Source organism: Mesoplodon densirostris, chromosome 15, assembly GCF_025265405.1.
Source record: "Mesoplodon densirostris isolate mMesDen1 chromosome 15, mMesDen1 primary haplotype, whole genome shotgun sequence".
Classification (NCBI taxonomy): Eukaryota; Metazoa; Chordata; class Mammalia; order Artiodactyla; family Ziphiidae; genus Mesoplodon; species Mesoplodon densirostris.
The window spans coordinates 69,252,509-69,273,523 of NC_082675.1; the positions used below are offsets into that span (position 1 = coordinate 69,252,509).

The following is a 21,015-nucleotide window of genomic DNA, read 5'->3' on the forward strand; positions in this document are numbered from 1 at the left end:
TGTGTCTGTGTCTCTCTGTATCCTCTCTCCTTTTTATAAGGTTAACAGTCATTGGATTTAGGGCCCACCCCAAAGCAAGAATGATTTCATCTGGAGATCCTTGATTACATTTGCAAAGACCTTATTTCCAAATAAAACCACAGTCATTCACCTCAGTTCCAAGAGGTTATACATTTTTTTTTGGCAGGGGAGCACTATTCAACCCTCTACAGACACCTTGCCAAAAAGAAAAAGAAAAAAAAATCAACTTTAAAAACATACTAAGGCCTGCAATAGATAGAAAGAGAGTGTTTAAGAGAATGTTTTGTGTTAGTTCTCAAGAATCCTAGGGGCTCAGAGAGGAAGATGATCCACTCATCCATTGGTGCAGCAAATTATTATTGTACCCCTGAGATGTACAAGGCAGTCTACTAGGGCTGCGTGTAGAAAGGTGAATATAAAGAAACAGAAGCCATCCTCATGGCATTTCTGCTTCAATGGGGGAGATCAGTGTTAGCCTACCAAATGCAAAAACAAATCTATTAGTGCTGATTGTTAAGGAAGCTATCTATACCTCTTACGCTGAGAGGGAATCACATTGGTGGCGGCGGAGGGGTTCTTCTTCTCACTTGCGGGTCTGTCAGGAAATTTTTCTCTGAGGAAATGACATTTAAGCTGAAATCAAAAGGTGAATAGGAATTAGATCACTCCTATTCATGGGAAGATCATTCCAGGTAGGCAGAGTGGTGAGTTCAGAGGGCAGAAAGGAAGCCGCTGTGGTGACATGATGATCAAGGTGGGGGATGAAGAGCATGGTGCCGGGAGCCCAGCGGTGCGCACACGGTGGTTCACGTTCAGGATTTGGGAGCCCCTGCAACAGGACTCCCCAGGAAGTTTTAAGCAGAGGAATGGCAAGCTCTGAATTACATTTTTTTTTGTTTTGTTTTGGTTTTTTTACGGTACGCGGGCCTCTCACTATTGTGGCCTCTCCCGTTGCGGAGCACAGGCTCTGGACGCGCAGGCTCAGTGGCCATGGCTCATGGGCCCAGCCGTTCTGAGGCATGTGGGATCCTCCCAGACCGGGGCACGAACCCGTGTCCCCTGCATCGGCAGGCGGACTCTCAACCACTGTGCCACCAGGGAAGCCCTGAATTTCATTTTATGTGATCCCACTGGTTGATATGTGGAGAAGAGATAGGCACAGAAAAGTATCACCTGTGGGCTGAATATGATAAGATGACAGAAGTGGCTAGAGTAGAGACCTTGCTACCCAGGAAACATTCCATATATTCCTGCTGCTTGCAGGTGATGGGGAGGGTCCCCAGTGGATTATTTCCCAGGCTGAAAAACAATCCTGACTGAATAGACTTTTTTTTTTTCCAATGGAGGTTTGTATACTCCATCATCTAGATAGCACTGACTTTTTAAAAAGATGAAATGAAAATCACTTTCAAATGGATCTTATTTAAAATTAGTGAAAGGGGATTTTATTATATATCTCTGCTTATTTGCTACTAAAAATTTGGGAATTTTATTCTTGTTTGGAATATAGGTCCAGAATTTGATTTGTGCAGATGGGCATGCCCTGCCTTGACTCTCGTGCTTACTCATTAGATTCTGGAAGTGCTATCACACAGGATGAGAAGGCCTTCCTAGAAAAGTGTGAGTCTCTCAGACCTAGAAATAGTGGCCTGTGGTGCCTCTGAACCAGCAGGGCACACCGTATCCTACCAGAAAGCTGCACGGGACAAGAAGAGAAAATTAAGATGAGATGAGATGTAAGGAAAGATGTCTTCCAACCATGAAAATGACATGACAGTTTCACTTGTTATTAGAAACCACGTAGGTACAACTCTGTTTGAGCTATGAACATGCATGGGTCTCTCCCACAGGATTCTCTAACATGGTACAACTCTGTTTGAGCTATGAACATGCATGGGTCTCTCCCACAGGATTCTCTAACATGGTACAACTCTGTTTGAGCTGTGAACATGCATGGGTCTCTCCCACAGGATTCTCTAACATGGTACAACTCTGTTTGAGCTATGAACATGCATGGGTCTCTCCCACAGGATTCTCTAACATGGTACAACTCTGTTTGAGCTGTGAACATGCATGGGTCTCTCCCACAGGATTCTCTAACATGGTACAACTCTGTTTGAGCTATGAACATGCATGGGTCTCTCCCACAGGATTCTCTAACATGGTACAACTCTGTTTGAGCTGTGAACATGCATGGGTCTCTCCCACAGGATTCTCTAACATGGTACAACTCTGTTTGAGCTATGAACATGCATGGGTCTCTCCCACAGGATTCTCTAACATGGTACAACTCTGTTTGAGCTATGAACATGCATGGGTCTCTCCCACAGGATTCTCTAACATACTGCTTCTTCCAGCTCCCTATATAATTGGCTGAGAGAAGGCTAGCATCTGACTGTAGCAAATGAGTTCATTCTTCTGGCAGGCAATCACCTTATAGATGAGCCACATGGTCCTCGTGGCAGAAATCCTCTCATCTGAAGGATAACTAATGTTATGTACACATCTTCCATTCCGACTTGGGCTCCTCTAGCCCCCTTAAGAAGGTATATAATCCTTACAGGGTATCTGGGCACCAGAAGTGGGCCAGGACAGAGATGGCCTTGGCAGGGGCTCTGGCACCACTAGCCCATCTGCCTAGTATTGTCCCCATGAGTAGCTTGCCCCATCGAAATCAACAGGACCGTATGGCGACGTTCAGGTCTGAAATTATTCCAAATGGGTTCCTGTGTAGTTACAACTCTGTACTTGCAGTCTTTGTGATTTCAATTTGGAAAGTCATTCAAGTGAATAATTTAATGTTGGGCTGTTCCTTCTGTTTTCCCGTCAAGCTCACAAAATTCTTGAAAGAGCTTTATTATGAGCAAACCGACTGTGTTTAACAGGACAGTGGGGGGCTACACTTGCGTTTGTTCGAAGTCTAAAGGGTCAGGTCGGATTTGACTTTATCAGCTTGACACTGGATTTTATGAAAACAGGTCCTAGGTGTGGGAAGCCAGCTTTTAACTCTCAGATGGCATCTTACCTGGAGAGAGAAAACCTAGGTCATCTGTGAACAGACAATTGGCTATTGACCTCAGACGAGGTGGGGAGACTTTGACTTCACTAAGGAAAAATATCACCATTATTAAAGTCTCAGTGATCCTCTTCATTCATGCCTCTTGACCCCTGATTCTTGTACAAATTTGATGGTCTCCTGGCCATAGAGGTACCTCAAATCACTTTTTAGAATTAGGTAAAATGCATTTTGCATTCACTGTTATCAAAGTCATGTACGCACATGATTTCAAGAGCGCTAGAGTTCTGCAAAGCTTGCTGTAAAAACATCACTCCTTTGCCACTACATCTCAACTCTTCTCCCCTTCACAGAGGTAACCGCATTGAGGGACTTCCCTGGTGGCACAGTGGTTAAGAATCCGCCTGCCAATGCAGGGGACACAGCTTCAAGCCCTGGTCTGGGAAGATCCCATGTCCCGCGGAGCAACTAAGCCCGCGTGCCTAGAGCCCGTGCTCTGAAACAAGAGAAATCATAGCAATTAGAAGCCCGTGCACCGCAAGGAAGAGTAGCCTCTGCTCGCTGCAGCTAGAGAAAGGCCACAGGCAGCCACGAAGACCCAAGACAGCTAAAATTAATAAAAGTAATTAATTTTAAAAAAATGAATTCCTCTAGCTGATTTTTATGGAATTTTTCTCTGTATCTCTAAGTAATACACATACATTACTCCTTTTTAATTTTTCCATTTTGAGCATTATCTACTGACTTCCCACTGTGACAAATATAGTTGATTTCCTTTCATACCCATTCACCTTTACCCTATATGTGCCCTGGCATCCTCACATTCCCAATAAAGTTTTATCTTAATTTTGTTTAGATCGATATTCAGTGTTTACAGTACTGAAGCAGATTATACTGTGCATACATTTGCTTTCCAGTATAATTTTTCCCTCTGGAGTTAATCATTGTCCTTTGTATGGTTTTTTTTTTTTTTTTTTTAGTTTTAATGTATTCTTCTCTTCATTACGAGCCTAAATCGCCTCCCAATTATTCAGACAATATCTGTAGATTGTCTCTTCCTGAGGCACTCACTCCCATAGACTCCTGACCTGCTCCAGTCTGAAAAGATTGACTGCTACTCAGTGGGCACTGCTATGACCCAAGGTCTTCTTTCATGACCATTCTGAGAACCCCTTCCTCTTCCCTTCTGTATGCAGCACCAGTTTCCTGAAGCTCTTGTCTTCTTTATTCTCTCCTTTTGGTGGATTATGTCTCTCAGTAGCTTCTTGAGAAAGGATTCATGGGGGTGGTAGAATTAAAACTTTGCACATCAGAAAATGTTTTTATTCTACGCTCTCACTTTATTAGTAGTTAAATTGGGTATAGGATTCCTATCACAATTTGAGGGTATGGCTCTATTGTCTTACAGCTTCCACATTTGCTTTTGAAAAAATCTGATGCATTCTGATATCTGATTCTTTTAGGTTCTCTGTCTCTTGGTCTCTTTGTCTGTCTCTTTTTGGAAATGTACAGGATGTTCCCTTTCTCTGCAGTGACCTAAAGTCTTATGATAGACATCCTTTGTTAGGGATATCTGTCATGGTGTGGATATAGACCTGTTTAATATGGATTTGTGTGTCCTTCAATTCTGGGGAATTTTCTTGAATTAGTTTGACAATAATGTCTTCTCTTCCATTAGCTTCATAAAATGTTCCAGAAATCTTTTTTCTTTCTTTTTTTTCTTTTTTTTTTTTTCAGAGATTGGAGCTCTAGAACTGATCCACTAATTTTGTTTTCTCTCTTATTTTACATATTTTTGCTCTCATTTCTAGACTACATTTTAAAAATTCAAATGGAATATTTCTATTGTCAATAAATAATTTAAAAAAAAACTTCAAAATGCAGTCATGATAAATTAGACACAGAATTCAACACAAATACAAATCAGAAGATCTACTGGTGATTATGTCATTATGGGTAGCATAAAATCTGTCTGTTGTTACCATAAGTGGGATAATTACTGTGGGTCAGAAAGTAGGCCAAAACTGAGGAATTGTAGAACCTCAAGGGTAGGCTAGAACGTAAAGGAGAAAAGCCTAAAAAAGGGTAGGCATTGCTTTAGCAGTCCTTCAGACCAAATTACCATCCCAGGAAGGACATGAAGACCATATTTAAAGCACTCTGTCTGAGTTCTGGAGGGTGAAACTGGGCCATGGGAAGTCCCTACAACTGGGATACTTGAGGTCAGACAAATCACTTGATACTGGAACTCCAGATCACAAAGACACACAAGACAAATTCTAGAAGTGAAAAGATGAGTGGTCCTAAACCTCACCCTCAGGCACCCTAATTCCCTGATTTACATCAACATGGCTAATTGCAGACCCACCAGCTTGTGAGCCTGAGCCCTTTAAGCTGCCTGGTCAGCATTGTCTCAGGACTAGAAATGGTGGCTTTTATGAGCTGAAAATCTTCAATGTCACAGCTGTGAACACTGGGCTGGGAAGAGCCAGAGAGGGATGATTGTGAGTATGTCAGACCTCCAGTGACTACCCATCACTTTCTCCACCAAATACAACTTTATTTTTCCTTTAACTGCCCCTGTTCTCTTGTTTTAATAGGTTTTCTCTCTCATACCCTATTTTTAATCTGATCTCAATGCCTGTTTTACTTCACCTGAGCTTCTTTTTTTTTTTTCCTCTTACTTCACAAATTTTGCCAGGTGGCCTCAGAATTCTACAGCTCTCCTCACCTTGAAATAGTAACTTAAGTTGATCCAGACATCTTCCCAAGATTTACCAAGAGAATAATATGATCGATACATCTTATTTACTTTCTGTCCTTTAGCAGTTATTTGTATGCTTACTAAACCTTGTGTCCCCTTTTTTCATAGTAGCCTAAAGCCTTCTTGAAGCAGAGACTGTCTTATGTTAATCATCATTCAAAGCCCCTACACACAGAATCAGCATAGATACACCAACACAGTGAGCACACCCAACTCCATCTGGCCCTCTCAACAGACTTCTTCTCCTTGGGTGGCATCTCAGCTTTCCTTCAGTCTTACGTGCTACGAAAGACGAATCTCAGGAAACAATAAGGATATAAACCTAAATAAAGCTGTTACCTCTTTCAGAATTTTTTGCTGTTGAAACCCCATCTTGCTGGTCAGTGAAAGGCTTTCTCACTAAAGACAGGAATAGCAAAGTAGAAACTAAGAGGAGTATTTTGGTTACCAAGGATTCTCTCCATTCTCTTTCAAAACATTCCCTGTAGACAACTGCCCAGCAGGCCACATCAATAGCAGTCCCTTGTGTAGTCTGTGATTGATTAGCTAAGAATACCTGCCCGTAGGTGGCCACACTTCCCCTGAGGCTGAAGCACCTTTTGCAGGAGGAAATAAACACTAGACTCGTGGACAGAGCTCCTGACGAAGGAGGGCTCAAAAAGGCAGCCCATGCCAGGATCTGAGCAAAGCTGGGAGCCTAGGTGATCAGTACACACCTCACTCCCCACTGTGCATGGCACTGCCTCTTGAAGTCTCAGCTCTGTCTTCGGATGTAGCCATGATCAATCATTAACTCCATTTCCCGCCCCTCTCCTCCTTCTGGAGAATGGGAAGTAGGGCTGAAAACTCCAAGTTTCTAATCATGGCTTTTGGTCTTTTCTGGTGACCAGCCCCCATCCAAGAGCCCACCAAGAGTCACTTCATTAGGACAAAAGACACTGCTTTCACCCAGGAAATTAGAAGGGTTTTAGGGGCTCTGTGTCAGGAACCAAGATCAAAGATCAAATGTTAGAACTAAAGATACTCCTAATGTTCTTATCAGTTAGGAAATTACGGGGGTTTCAGGAGCTCTGTGCCAGGAACCAGGGCCAGAGACCAATATATACTTTTCCTGTTATCTCACAATGGGAGAGGATAGTTTTACTTCACTAGGAATTTGGACTTCATGTGTTAAATGAAGTAGATGGTTTGGACTGAGATGACATTACAGAGAGAGAAACGAGACTGGGTAAGGCAAGAGAGATAGGAAATGTACATTGGAAATGAAATGAATACCAGGTCCTCAGCTTTAATCCTTCCTTTCCTCAGAAGAGATCGGTACACACATGGCTGCTCACTTTTGTTTGGATGAGATGTTCATGGTTAAGTTTCCACTTCTAAGCAATCTTGTAATAACACTTGTATACTTTTTGAAATCTTTTTACACATATTTTCTCATTTAATCGGATGGAACAGGTTGAGCTTCCAATAGCATTCCCATTTCAAAGATAAAGTAAATGGAATGACAGAGAAGTAAAGTGACTTGCTTGAGGTCACGCTGATAGTGAGTCATCAGATTTTGACCAATGTTGATCATGATATATGGTCACCTGTTGAATGCTTACTACAGGCCTTATGCTAACCCTTTATTTTAAAAATTCCCAACCACTCTAGAAGATGGGTAGCGACATTTAGTCTTGCTTTATGGAAGAGAAAAGAGGATAAGTGACTTGCTAATGTCATATAACTGATAAGTGGCAGAGATTGGGTTTAAATCTAGAAATGCTTGTCTCCAGAGTCTGTGATCTTAACCACTATTTATAAATAGTTTGTCTCTGTAACCTAGCAATTCTCCTTCTCCTGATACCTAGTGATTCTTGCATAGTATGGTCACTTTTCTATTGAATCCCATCTCTCTCCACTACAGAACCTTCATTTTAGTCAATTTCACTAGTTGTAGCGTCATCTCACATCTTCTCTGCTGGTCCACATATATCGCTTCTTCCATATTTCATCTTCTCTAGCCTCCCATCACACCAAATTCTTCAGCATTATTTGTATATATGTCTCTTCTTTCTCTAGTTATTTTGGAAATATTTTAAGCCATGAACGGTTTTCTTAAGTTTTATATTATATTTTAATTTTTTGCAGTGGAATTCAGGCCTGTGAATTCCAAATGTAATCCTTTGATCAAAAGCACAGTCTCTAGATTCAGGAAGACTCAAGTTCAAGTCCTGGCTCCGCCCCTTACTGATTGAATGACAATGGTCAAATTATGTGGCCTTTCTGAACCACCAAGATGAGTCTACTCATCTATAAAAGGGAGATAATGGTCACGCCAAATTATAGGTCAGATGCAAGGAGTATTCTAGGAATCTATAATAGATATTTAACATAGTGTGTAGTAGCAGATTAAAAATGTTGCAACGATGGAAGCTGCTATAAATGTTATCATCATTATTAATCATAATTATGATAAGAAAGCTATGAGCTTTGGCAAACATCCCACACCTGACATTTCTCTTGCTTAGTAAATCCCTGGGTATTTTTTACGAGTCTAATAAATAGGAGTCTCTCCCATATAATTCAAGATGAAAAGTGTATTCATCTGTTTTGATAGAAGCCATCTCTTAGATATGATACCGGAAGTAATAGGTGTGTTGCTGCAGGAACACCATATTCCACAGTCAGGAAAAAAACACTCAGAAATGGAAATCCACAGTGATGAATTCTGAAAATTAAAAATTACTTTACCTTGTGACATCTTCCAGCCCTTTACTGTCACTGGATCATGAAAGCAGTACCATTCTTTTGAAAATAACTGTAGCTGACCAACACGTTTTAATATGGTCAACAGGAGCATCTCTTGTTTGTCTGAAGCTGCTATGGGCTAATAAATGATTGGGATAAAGACTTAGAAACATGACAGCCAGTTCTGACGTGAAGCCGACAGTGTAATGAATAACAGAGTTTCAGGATCCTGCAACTTTGATTGCCCTTCCTCCTCCTGTTTGCTTTGTTCATCTCCAAGAAGAAAATGATCCACATTTGTAATATCACCTAATCCTGCTGTTGGACCTTAAACATTGATTTTAAACATTAAAACTGCTGAGCTTGCGGGTTTATGACCCTCAGATACGTTTATTTATCTATTTTTAAATTTTAATTTCTTTATGTTGAAATGGCCAAATCCACTGAAATGAAAGGAAATGAGATCTGGAAGCTGTGACTTTTCATGAAATGTATCCAAATACAGCTGGTCGGGAGAGGATGACGGGGATTTTGTGGCTGCTGCTGGCTGGAAGGGCAAGGCTGAAGTATACACATTTGTTAATGAATGCTTTACACTTTGGTTATGTTTGGATTATGGTTTTTAAAATATCTTTGGGTTTTGAAAACCTCAAACAACGTACCTATAACCCATGGCCCATCAGTTTTATTGTGGCTTTCATTTTAGAGAGAAAGACTGGTTTTGCATTTGCAATGAATTCGCTGTTTATTTGCCCAACTCTCCCATTTCTTTATAGTGATGCAATTCATTCACCTAATGGTAAACCTTTTTTTTCTAACGTCTGGTCAGTGCTTGGGCTCAAACTAGAAGGGTTTCATTTTTAGTGTGTCAGTGTGTCGCCATAAAACAATTTAGCTTTTGTGTTGACAAGGATGAGGTTCCTGGGATCTATAAGTGCCTTTCCTATGGAATTACAACTGTGTACCCTGCCTCTCCCTTCTTCTTTGTTAATGAATAAAAGTGAGAAGTATTGTGAAGAGATCATAAGCTATTTTTTAAAAAAATCAGTAGTTATTACTGATCCCAATTGTTTGGTGCCTGTAGCCTTAGAAATAAAGTTCTTTGTCTTACCAGAAACAGCTAAAGTGCAGTGACGCTTAGATGATATCTCACCAAGTGTGCAGACTAACAATTTCTCTGTATTGTTTTATTGCATACGTGCTCCGTTTCTCAGGGCTAGGTGGTTTGCCTTTCTTGCCTCCCAAGATTGTTATACATGAAAGTATGAGGATCATTGTATTTTGATGCATCTTCTAGAATGTTGAGAGGCAATGGGAAGAGACAGGTACAACCTATGTGACAGATGATTTCCTCAATTCTTTGTTGAGATCAGCGCATTATAAATGGGAACGTACTGTGGTATATTGGCAGGCAGGTCATTCGAGCCTCTGGATATAGAGAATTACAGTGTTGTGTCTGTGTCCTGTCATTTTATTTTGTACTCACATGAACAGTTGCAGGAATGCACAAGCTCACATATCAGTCATGGAAGAGCCGAAATGAGGGCCTGCAGATGGATGAGTTTCAATAGCCAATAGTTGACAGGGTCGAGGGCCCTGAAGGATGATTTCATTGACTTGTTGCATCTCTGGTGCAAACAAGGATTCGACAGCTATCAAAAGGGCAGATTGGTTTCTAGAATCTCCAGGGATCTATGTGAATAGTGTGTATTTAGAGAAATGATTACAAATAGTAATGGGCTCTGAGAATCACAAATCAGAGATCATGTGCTCTGAGACCTTATAGCCCATAAGATCAAATTCAGGAAAACTGGATTTTTAACAACTGTATGTATGTATGTATGTACGTACGCATTTATTTTCTCTAAATCTAGTTTCTACCTTGAATAAAACTACTATAATAGAAAAGAAAAAGTGTTAGCAAATAGGTAGTATCTAGGGCTGGATTTAGTGGTCTGTTTTGTTGTTGTTTACCTGTTCTTTGACTTGGTGGTCATGCCCAAGTCTTTAAGGAAGCCCTAACTAATTATTACTCCCTTGATGTTTCTGTCTCTTTGAATACCCAGAAACAGGAACTACACCCACCTTTGCTGAATTATACATTCAGATTTTAATGCATGCAGTTTTTCCTTCTTTGGGGATTACAATTTTGTACTATGCTGAGGTCAGTGAGAAACACTGACCGCTGTCAGAGTCCCACATTGGATGTGATGTTTGGGAGGATTATGGATGGTCCTGGTTCAAGAGCTAGTCCACATGAGTCAGTTCTTTTAATGATAGACCCACAGAATGTTAGACCTGGCAGGGACTAGGAAATCACTTAGTCCAAGCTCTTCACTTTGCAAAGGAAGAAAGTGATATTTAAAAAAAAAAAAAAAAAAAGAGGATTCATTGTCCAAGACCATGCTGTATGGATGGGATCATTAGGAATAAAATTTAGGTTTCTCGGTTTTAAATGTTTTACAAATGCCTTGAAATATTGACTTTAAAGCTGAGTAAAATCCACTTATTTCAAAGATTTAATAACACAGTTTTTACATAAGCAAATAATTTTGTGTAATCTTTACTGAACTTTTTTTTTTTTTTTTAATGAACATTACATGTGATTCTTGTACAGAAGGGTCTGGGCCAGTGGTTTTTAAATGGAGATGGTTTTGCTCTTCCTCATGGCATTGGTAAGGCCTGGAGACATTTGTGGTTGTCACAACTGGAAGGGGAGAGGAAAGGGTACCAGCATGTAAAGAGAGACCAGATAGGCTGCTAAACTTTCTACAATGCACAGGTCAGCTCCCCCCAGCAAAGAATTATACAGTCATCCAGCCCCAAATGCCAGTAGTTCCAACATTGAGAAACCGTGGTCTAAGGGGTGCCCTTTGTTTTTCTTTTTTACTTATTAATCTTCCATGGTTCTAAGCAAAAATCCAACAAGAACAGGGCTTCTATAGACCCAAATACATCTATGTTACCATAATCTATATTTACAAAAAACTCTTGACAAGGTTGTAAAATACTGAAGATGTTTGTGAGTACTGGGTTCTTACCCTTGTGTAAGAATTTTTACATAATTAAAAACTGGCACAGCTCAACAGTAATCACTCAGAACACATGCTAGCCATAAGCATAAAGGATGGCCCTGGTGGAATTCAGACCTTCTTAAGCAGATCAACACGTATGTGTGGGGAGAGACCAGGAAGACCAACAAAAATCTAGAAGGGTTAGGAAATGGCTGTGTGAGAGGCTTTGGAAGACACCTTCTCTTGTTCAGATGAACTCTCACAGTTTCTTGAGAGAAATCAGATAATGTAACGACTCTTTGCACCCCAGGAGTTAGTCATCTTCAGACCTCATTGGTTTTCTAGAGCAGCTGCTTAATCTTTATCCCCTGTAGCAAACAAACCACTAGACTGCAATACCGCCCAACAAAAGAATAAAATTTGTCCATCTATCATTAAGATAACTGTTATTGATTAGTCTCCTTGTAATTTTCTGCTTTTTGTTTTCAGATGTTGGTTATAAATCACACCCAAAACAGGCACCGAGACTGTGTTTGTGTCTATTATGTGGTTCTGATAAGGCTGGGCAGCGTTTTTCACCTTCCTGATGCAAGTTATTGAGATTGATTGAAGTGCTTTGCTGGTCCTATCCTAGACACTGTGTAATTAATGTTTCATTATGTTAATACATGCAAATGTGAAATTGTGTGTTTGATTGGGAGGTGAGAGAACAAAAAAGGATTAAAGAGTTCACTCCAAAGTACAAATTAATTTATTGCATTGCTAACTGGCCTCTGAGGAATGAGGGAGTAGGCTTCAAAACAAAACAAAAAAAATGCACAAAAAGAAAGAGCTGTGCATGTCTGTGTCATTCAGAAGTGGTACAGTTGACAATTATAAAGATGATATTCAGTCATATGACAGAGGGCTTGTCCAAGCTGTGGTTTCAGCAGTCCACATCTCCCTCTCTAGTACAAGGGTTTAGGAGGAGGAAGTTACAGATCATTTCCTCTTTACATACACAAGCATTTATACCTATACAGGGTGCGTTAAGATCATATTGAAACATTCATGCGATATAAAGATCTTTCATATTCAATCAGTAGTTGACTTCATGACATTATTTTAGTTGTAGAAGGCATTTTAATCCCAAATCAATCATCCACAGATCTACCCCAATGATTTGATTATTATTGCATGTTTCTTCCTGGTCTTCATGGTGATAATTTTGATTATTTCCTACTATATCATTATATTTGTGTTCTGTGATTTACTTATCTCTTTCCCTAATATTAAACAGTTAATATGTTTCAGTATAGCTGGATTTGCTATGATATCAAACATTGCAATGAGCTTTTCTTTTTTATATATACAGTGATTTTTGTCCCATTGAATTATTTTCTTGAGGTAGCTTCTTAGGAGTGAATTTACTAAATCCTAAATTTTTATGACTTTAGATATACATTGCTTTCTTTAGAAACATTCCCACTCCCAATATCTAGCATAGAGACTTACGGTTACTGAATTTAACTCAGCCTAGACTTTGCTAAATTGTGATAACTTTAAGGTTGCCATATTAAGTTGTTTTAGCCAATCTTACCTAAAGGTAGGTAAAAATGATCAAAACTTCCTCTCCACTAGATGATGCTATTTTGAATAGATTTCTTCAATGGGAAGCTGAAGAAAGAAGAGTTTAGAAAGTAAGATTGAGCCAGGAAGGGAAGGGCTGGAGGGAATTTTGAGAGGAGAACACTAATGCCATAGGAGAGCAGATACCCAGGAGGTGGAGGGCAGAAAAGGGCTTTGGAAGAGAAGGTTAAGAACGCTACGTAAACACGATTGTTTCCTATCCAGATTTATTTACTGGAGGTATTACAGGGACATCATTGTACTATATTCTAGCCTATTAGTGTGTTGCATAATTTGCTTATTTATTTTTGTTTAGGTTTTTCTTTGGGTTTTGTTGTTGTTGTTTTGGGGTTTCTTTTGCTTTCATTTCTAGTGATCACTTGGGAGGAAGGGGCAGGGTGGGTACCTTTTCCTACTGTCCGTGGCTGCTTCCCTGCTACAGTGGTAGAGTTGAGTAGTTTGCTCCCCATTCCAAAAATATCTACTCTCTGGCCCTTGACCAAAAAAAAAAAAAATGTAGACTCCCGATATAGAGAAGCAAATCTAACAGTCAGAAATGGAGTTTGGAATCAAAGATAGTATTTCAAATTCAAACTCATCCATTGGGAAAATTATAATTTGTTATAGTTTTTTCCTCCCTAAAATCAACATAGTAATAATTTCATCCACTGGTTGAAAATTAAATCATATAATTGCTTTAAGTATTGATCCCCTTATTCCCTCCTATAAATGAAGAACTTAAAAACTATGATTAGTGTTTAAGGTATCTAGTAGTTATTTGTGCACTCTCCTGATGCGGTCAAATGAAGATCCATGAGTACTATGTAAATTAAAAAAAAGTATTCTGTATGAATTAATAAATTAATGCAACCAAAAATGCCAACTTAATCTTCTGTAATTTTCCCCTGCTTTTAGCTGTGGCCATGCTAAACTGTTAGTTGCTGATGTCAGCACTGACTAGAAAGGTTTCCTGAACGTATTTATTTGTGTCAAAGCATTGAACCCACCACTATTAAGCAAAAGGACATAGAGTTGTGAGTCATTTAATGTGATGGAACAGGGCTCTTGCCTATGATCCCAACTCTCATGCTTCATTCTGCTGTTATTCTTCATGGTCAAAGCCAGTGGAGTTAATAGTGTCTGAGTGGCCACGGTCCTTTCTACCATGATTCCTATGTCATTTTTCACAGTCACTTTGCAAACTGACAGGGAAGTGTGATAGTGTTTGGTTCACGGTCCCCTTCACTCAGACACACCACATCTTTAATCACTTGGTTTCAATTTATTTGTAGCTCCAGGCCAGTATGATGAACCCACAGCCATGTCTTTCCAGTTATTACCAGGAGGTGTTCCAATAAACATTGGCCTTTTACCCCTACCCAAAGACATTTCCATTAACAAGTAAGCAACATTGAGTGAGAATAAGGCAATCATTCTTTAAATACAAATTTAACAAAAACTCCAGAAGCATGGCAGTATATCATACATTTCAGAAATAGAAATGTATATACTATATGTCAATGTAGTTCATTCTGAATGCTTCTAGCTCCTGACAAGATTTCTCACTATCAGATAAAAATAAACAGATTTCAGAAAAGTGCAAGTTTGAACATCTGTGTCATCTTTAAAACAGTGATAGGTGGGAGACTATGCCTCCCAGGTTGCCTCAAACAATTCTAGTTTTTATACATGTGGTGCTGGCATAATTATAAATTGAGTTCTCTTTCAGTCTCAAAAGTATCAGATTTATGTAAAAAATATGTGATTATCCTAGTGATCACACCAGTGATTTAGCTTGAAACTAGCCAAGAGCAAAGTGTACAGTGCCGGGCTTCCCTGGTGGTGCAGTGGTTGGGAGTCCGCCTGCCGATGCAGGGGACACGGGTTCGTGCCCCGGTCCGGGAAGATCCCACATGCCGCAGAGTGGCTGGGCCCGTGGGCCATGGCCGCTGAGCCTGCGCGTCCGGAGCCTGTGCTCCGCAACGGGAGAGGCCACAACAGTGAGAGGCCCGTGTACCGCAAAAAAAAAAAAAAGGTAGTAAGTGCTTTGTCTAATATGATTTAACACTTATACTAATTATGGTTTTTAAAATTACAGTTCTGGTATATATCATACAAATCAAAATGTTATACAACCAGAAGTAACCCCCTCTTTATCTTCTGGTGACATATATTAAGTCCCTGCCTGTTCTGATCGTTAGGTAATATGAGGTTAAAAGAGCTGAAGGCATTAGGTGAGAGCCCGTAAGTGGGGCAGAGCAAGAGAAGAAGCCGATGCATTTGTCTGGGATCATGGGTTGTGAGGGGAAGAAGTGTCTCCAGCTGATGAGTTAGAAGGGAGCCCACACTTGGGATGGAGGCCTGTGGACCACACTCAATGAACTCAGCACATGTTCTGCTCTCAATTTTGCATTTCATCTGAGAATTGTGTATAAATTTACTTCTGAGTGTTTGATGGTAACACTTGGACCTCTCAGTGGAATTACAGTTTCTGTCATTCAAGGGAACCTGCTGTTTATTATTTAGATACATTTAAGGCATTTACTCTTCCTCAAATGAGACACGGAAGATCATTTCTTTGCTTTGACCCTTACTGGTTTTTTTTTTTTTTCCAATTAGAGACCATGTGAAAGGAATTTTTTAAAGGTCAAGGAAGATAAATACATAAAAAGCAACTGGATAGAAGGTTGTCCAGGAGTGGTAAAAAGTGGCGAAGCAACCTTAATTGCAACCCACAGCTCACCATTGGTGGTACTATAAGTCCCTAGCTCTTCAGGACTGAGAGTTAACCAGATGTCTCTTTTTTTTTTTAGATGTTGGGGGTAGGAGATTATTAATTAATTAATTTATTTTTGCTTTGTTGGGTCTTCGTTTCTGTGCGAGGGCTTTCTCTAGTTGTGGCAAGCGGGGGCCACTCTTCATCGTGGTGCACGGGCCTCTCACTATCGCGGCCTCTCTTGTTGTGGAGCACAGGCTCCAGGTGCTCAGGCATAGTAGCTGTGGCTCACTGGCCTAGTTGCTCCGCGGCATGTGGGATCCTCCCAGACCAGGACTCGAACCCATGTCCCCTGCGTTAGCAGGCAGACTCTCAACCACTGCGCCACCAGGGAAGCCCCAGATGTCTTTTTTTAAAATAACTTTATTGAAGTATAAGCAACATACAAAGTCTATACATATTTCATGTATACAACTTGATGAGTTTGGAGATAAGTGTAAACCTGTGAAACCATCACCAGGATCAATGCCGTAAACATATCCATTGCCTCCAAAAGTCTCTTCCCACCCTCTTTATTTTTCTTTGTTATTCAACACACAGCATAAGATCCACCTTCTTAGCAGATTTTTACATATACAACATTGTTAACTAGAGGCACCGTGCAACATTGTTAACTAGAGGCACCGTGCTGTACAGTCGGTCTCTAGGATTTATTTATCATGCGTAACTGAAATTTTATAGCCTCTTTAAAGCCAGTAAAAAACTCTACTGTGCTACAGCAGAGCAGGCTAGACTGTACTGGCTTAATTGCAACAAGAAAACAAAAGAAATAGCTTTTCCCTTCACCTTGAATATTTATTCATGTATGATGTAAAAAGCTAACAAGACTGTTTTCCTTTTCTCTGGGGCTTTTTAGTAAATGATGATATGATAATAGCGTGTGTTGCATATATCATCAGTAATTAGAAGAATACATTTTCCACAGAATCCCCAACCACTCTGTTTGCTGAGGTATAGGTACAGCAGGCAGCAGGGACACGAGACAGGCCAGGGAGTGTCCAGAGGCAGTGAGGAGAAGGACAGGAAGAGAGAGGATGGATGAAGCATGTGGTCTGTGGTCCTGAACTAGAGGGCTATTAGAAGGAACAAGGCAGTGGGGGAGCTACATAGCCATTTAATAGATATTTAATGAGATGCATGCATGAATGAACAACTGTAATGAACTTCACCTGTGTGCATGGCCTATAGACCAAATATTATTAAAGTTTTTGTAACTGGTAAATCCATTACCGAGAGGAATGCAGCTTTGAGGGTGGTGAGTTTAGTACAAGGTGGCCGCTCCAAGCTTGAATCCCCTTCACTGTGAATTAGCAGATGATTGGCAGAATCATCTTCTTAGAACAGGGGTCAAAGACTATAGCCTGGAGGGATGGCCAGATTTGGCCCTTACCCTCTTTTTAAAATAACGGTTTGTCACAGCTTACCCTTCCCCCTCCCCATATCCTCAAGTCCATTCTCAAGTAGGTCTGTGTCTTTATTCCTGTTTTACCCCTAGGTTCTTCATGACATTTTTTTTTCTTAAATTCCATATACATGTGTTAGCATACGGTATTTGTCTTTCTCTTTCTGGCTTACTTCACTCTGTATGACAGACTCTAGGTCCATCCACCTCACTACAAATAGCTCAATTCCGTTTCTTTTTATGGCTGAGTAATATTCCATTGTATATATGTGCCACATCTTTATCCATTCATCCGATGATGGGGAGGGCGAAGGGTAAGCTGTGACAAAGCGAGAGAGTGGCATGGACATATATACACTACCAAACGTAAAATAGATAGCTAGTGGGAAGCAGCTGCATGGCACAGGGAGATCAGCGCGGTGCTTTGTGACCACCTAGAGGGGTGGGATAGGGAGGGTGGGAGGGAGGGAGACGCAAGAGGGAAGAGATATGGGAACATATGTATGTGTATAACTGATTCACTTTGTTATAAAGCAGAAACTAAAACACCACTGTAAAGCAATTATACTCCAATAAAGATGTAAAAAAATAATAATAATAAAATAAAGGAAAAAAATTAATACCTTAAAATAATGGTTTGTACATTTTTTAATTGGTTAACTTTTAAATCATCCTAGAAATAACTATATAATATCCTCAGTGTTGCCTCTTGGCCCACAAAGCTGAAAAATATTTACTATCTGGCCCTTAACAGAAAAGAAAGTTGGCTTCTTCAGACTGCTCAAGGAAATATTATCAGTATGAATATTGATAATTTTTGGTTTTATTGACAGTAATACTGTGTAATCTTTATCATTCACAACCAATCTAAGAGAATGAGATCCACTTTTTTAACCTCTGTTATGATTTTCTTTCACTGATATAGGCAGTTCTCCTAAATTATTCATATTTTTGTCAGTGTAACTTTATTCAATAGATATTTATTAAATGCATCTGAGATAGTTAAGGGCTGTGTGATACAGAGAGACAAACGTGATTCGTTTCTACTCCCCAGGAGTCTGTGGTGTAATGAGGAAGAAATTCTCATAAATATGATATGTGACAGAAAGAATAGAGCCACAGGAGAAGTTGAATAAAGACCGATCACTTCTAAGAGCTGGGACTGTCACTGCTATTCAGTGAGACTTTCTGTCTCTGTACAGGCCTGTGTCTAACTTTTCCATTTTGTAAAATGAGAGCCTGATGGGGATTAATGTTTATTATTTAATTGGCTTAAGATTTATAACTAGTTCTAAGATATTATTGGATGTCCCGCCATATTGGAAATCAAGTGAACTGAGAGCGCCTTTTACTATAGTGATTACAGCTCCTAGAGAAATCTCTGTTTTGTTTGGTGTCTGTAGTAGGCCTTGACCAGCAAAGGATTTATGAATAATTCAGTCTAGAGAACTTTCCAGATTGCATCCAATAGTGGCATTCCAGACATTCAGATATTGACTCGATTTTATACATTTGAATAATGCACTTTAAAAAAAATATATATGATCGGGTCACTAATTCCTTGGCCACTGTTTGGGCACAGGGTGCCTTCAACTCTGGTCCCCTCCTGCTAGTATGCTGGGTCCAAGGTAATAACCACTGGATTCTAGGAATGACTGTAATGCGAACATTTCTAGAAACTGCTAAAGCTAACTCATGCATGCAATGAACCCTTTTTAGGTGAGAAATACACATGTGTGTCTTCATCATTTTGTTTCATTTAGTTGAGGGACACAGATATAGTTCCTTCTTCTTTGAAGTTTACATGGATCATGCATATGTTGTCTCTCTCTCTCTCTCTCCCCCAATATATATATATATATTTCAGACTTCCCGTTATGGTTTTGATCCTTTAAAGAGACTTTGTCCTTGCTCTCTAAGTCATCTCCTGTAGAATCTAAATCATCATTGAATAAAACAAGTTGTTTACATGGGTCCTTTAATAAAGGCTGACCTCCTGAGTGGTTTAAAGCTCACTGGCTCTCAGTTCCAATGTTGATGTTTCTCTTATCATTGTGGGTTTTCCTTCTTGATGTCCTTCATGGACTAGCTCACCTTTCTGCTGTGACAAGATACAGTAGGAAAAGCTCACCTTTCTGCTGTGACAAGATACAGTAAATATCCTGACAAAAAGAACTAATAAGAACCTGCTATATAAAAATAAATAAATAAAATAAAAAATTTTTTTAAATGCCCACATTTTAATAAAAAAACACTGTTGGGCCTCTGTGTCGAGAAAATTGGGATCATTATAACACAAACGTTTTACCAGTATGGGTACCCCCATCAGACTTTATACCACAGTATCAACCATGAGGTTTGCTGAATTTTCAAGGCTTTCCCTGGACCTATCAGACCTTTATGGAATTAATCCTTCACATATTCAGCAGTTTCCACAAGATGAATACTTCATTTCTCATGAATCATAATAAAACAGCCTGTGCTTTGTTGGCAGAGTGACCTCTGCAGTCTTTTATTTTCAAGAGAAAGGATTAGACTTTCTCTCTATTTTATGGATAGTGAAGGTGGGTTGTCGGTCTCTTGGCACCCTTCAGTACCTGCACCTCTTTGTGCTCTCATATAAGTCTGTGATAAACTGATCACAGCATGATTATAGCAAATCTCTTCATATAACAAATTTTCTCCTAAATTTGTGGGTAATTTTTTTAAGAAGCAAAATTAATATGTGTGAACTCATAGACTTTTATAACATGAGAGCTGAAGACACCTAGAAGTTATGCAGTCCAACTCCTTGTTTCATTGTTGAGGACATCGACTCCCAGGGGTGTAGCCCACACTCAGAGGGGCTAGTGAGTGACAGAGTTAGACAAAGTACTCAGGTCTCCTGACCCCTTGTGCTGAGAGCTTTGTTTTGCAAGTGTGCCTTTTTTGCATATAAATTATGTAAATTGCTCTACTGATCTACTTGGACTCATCCTGGACTCTTTTCTTTTTTCAACAATCCATATCTAATCCCTCAGCAGCCCCACTGACTCTACCTTTAAAAATGGATCCTGAATCTGACCATTTCTTATCAAGTCACATCATCTCTCACGTGGACTATGGCACTAGCCTCCCAACTGGTTTCCCTTCTTCTTCCAGTGACCCCTATTCTCTCAAAACAGCAACTGGGATGATTCTTTTAAAAGAAGATTTCTCAACCTCAGCACAATTGACATTTTGGACTGGATAATTCTCTCCTCTTAAGGGTTGTTCTGTGCATTGTAGGATGGGTAGCAGCAACCCTGGTCGCTTCCCACTACATGCAAGTAGCACCCTTCCCAGTTGTTACAACCAAAAGTGTCTCCAGTGTCCTGGCTGGGGGGTGGGAGTGTCTTTCCCTATTCAAAACTACTGTTTTTATAACATAAGTTGGGCCTTTTCACTGTCTTGAAAACTCTCCACTTGGTTTCCATCTTTGTCAGTGTTAAAGCAAAGTTCTTTTGCTTGTCTACGAGGTCTTACACATCTCCCTGTGACCTCTTGGCTTTGTCTCCCCACAGATTTCTTCCCCTAGATACCTATTCTTCGCCTGTTATGGATTGGATATTTGTGCCCCTCCCACCGCCCCCGCCCTGGCAAATTCTTATGTTGAAGCCCTAACTCCTTGTATATATTTAGAGATGGAACCTTTGGGTTTAGCTG

At 40.0% G+C, this 21,015-nt stretch overlaps 1 protein-coding gene across 1 annotated transcript in view; it reads left to right on the forward strand.

Moving 5' to 3' along the window:
- Positions 1–763: 763 nt before the first annotated feature.
- The window catches only part of DCC (DCC netrin 1 receptor), an 808,121-nt gene continuing 787,869 nt past the window's right edge, over positions 764–21,015 (forward strand). Inside the window, exon 1 of the mRNA XM_060118369.1 lies at positions 764–890. Coding sequence (XP_059974352.1) covers positions 764–890 — 127 coding nt within the window. The remainder of the gene's footprint in view (positions 891–21,015) is intronic.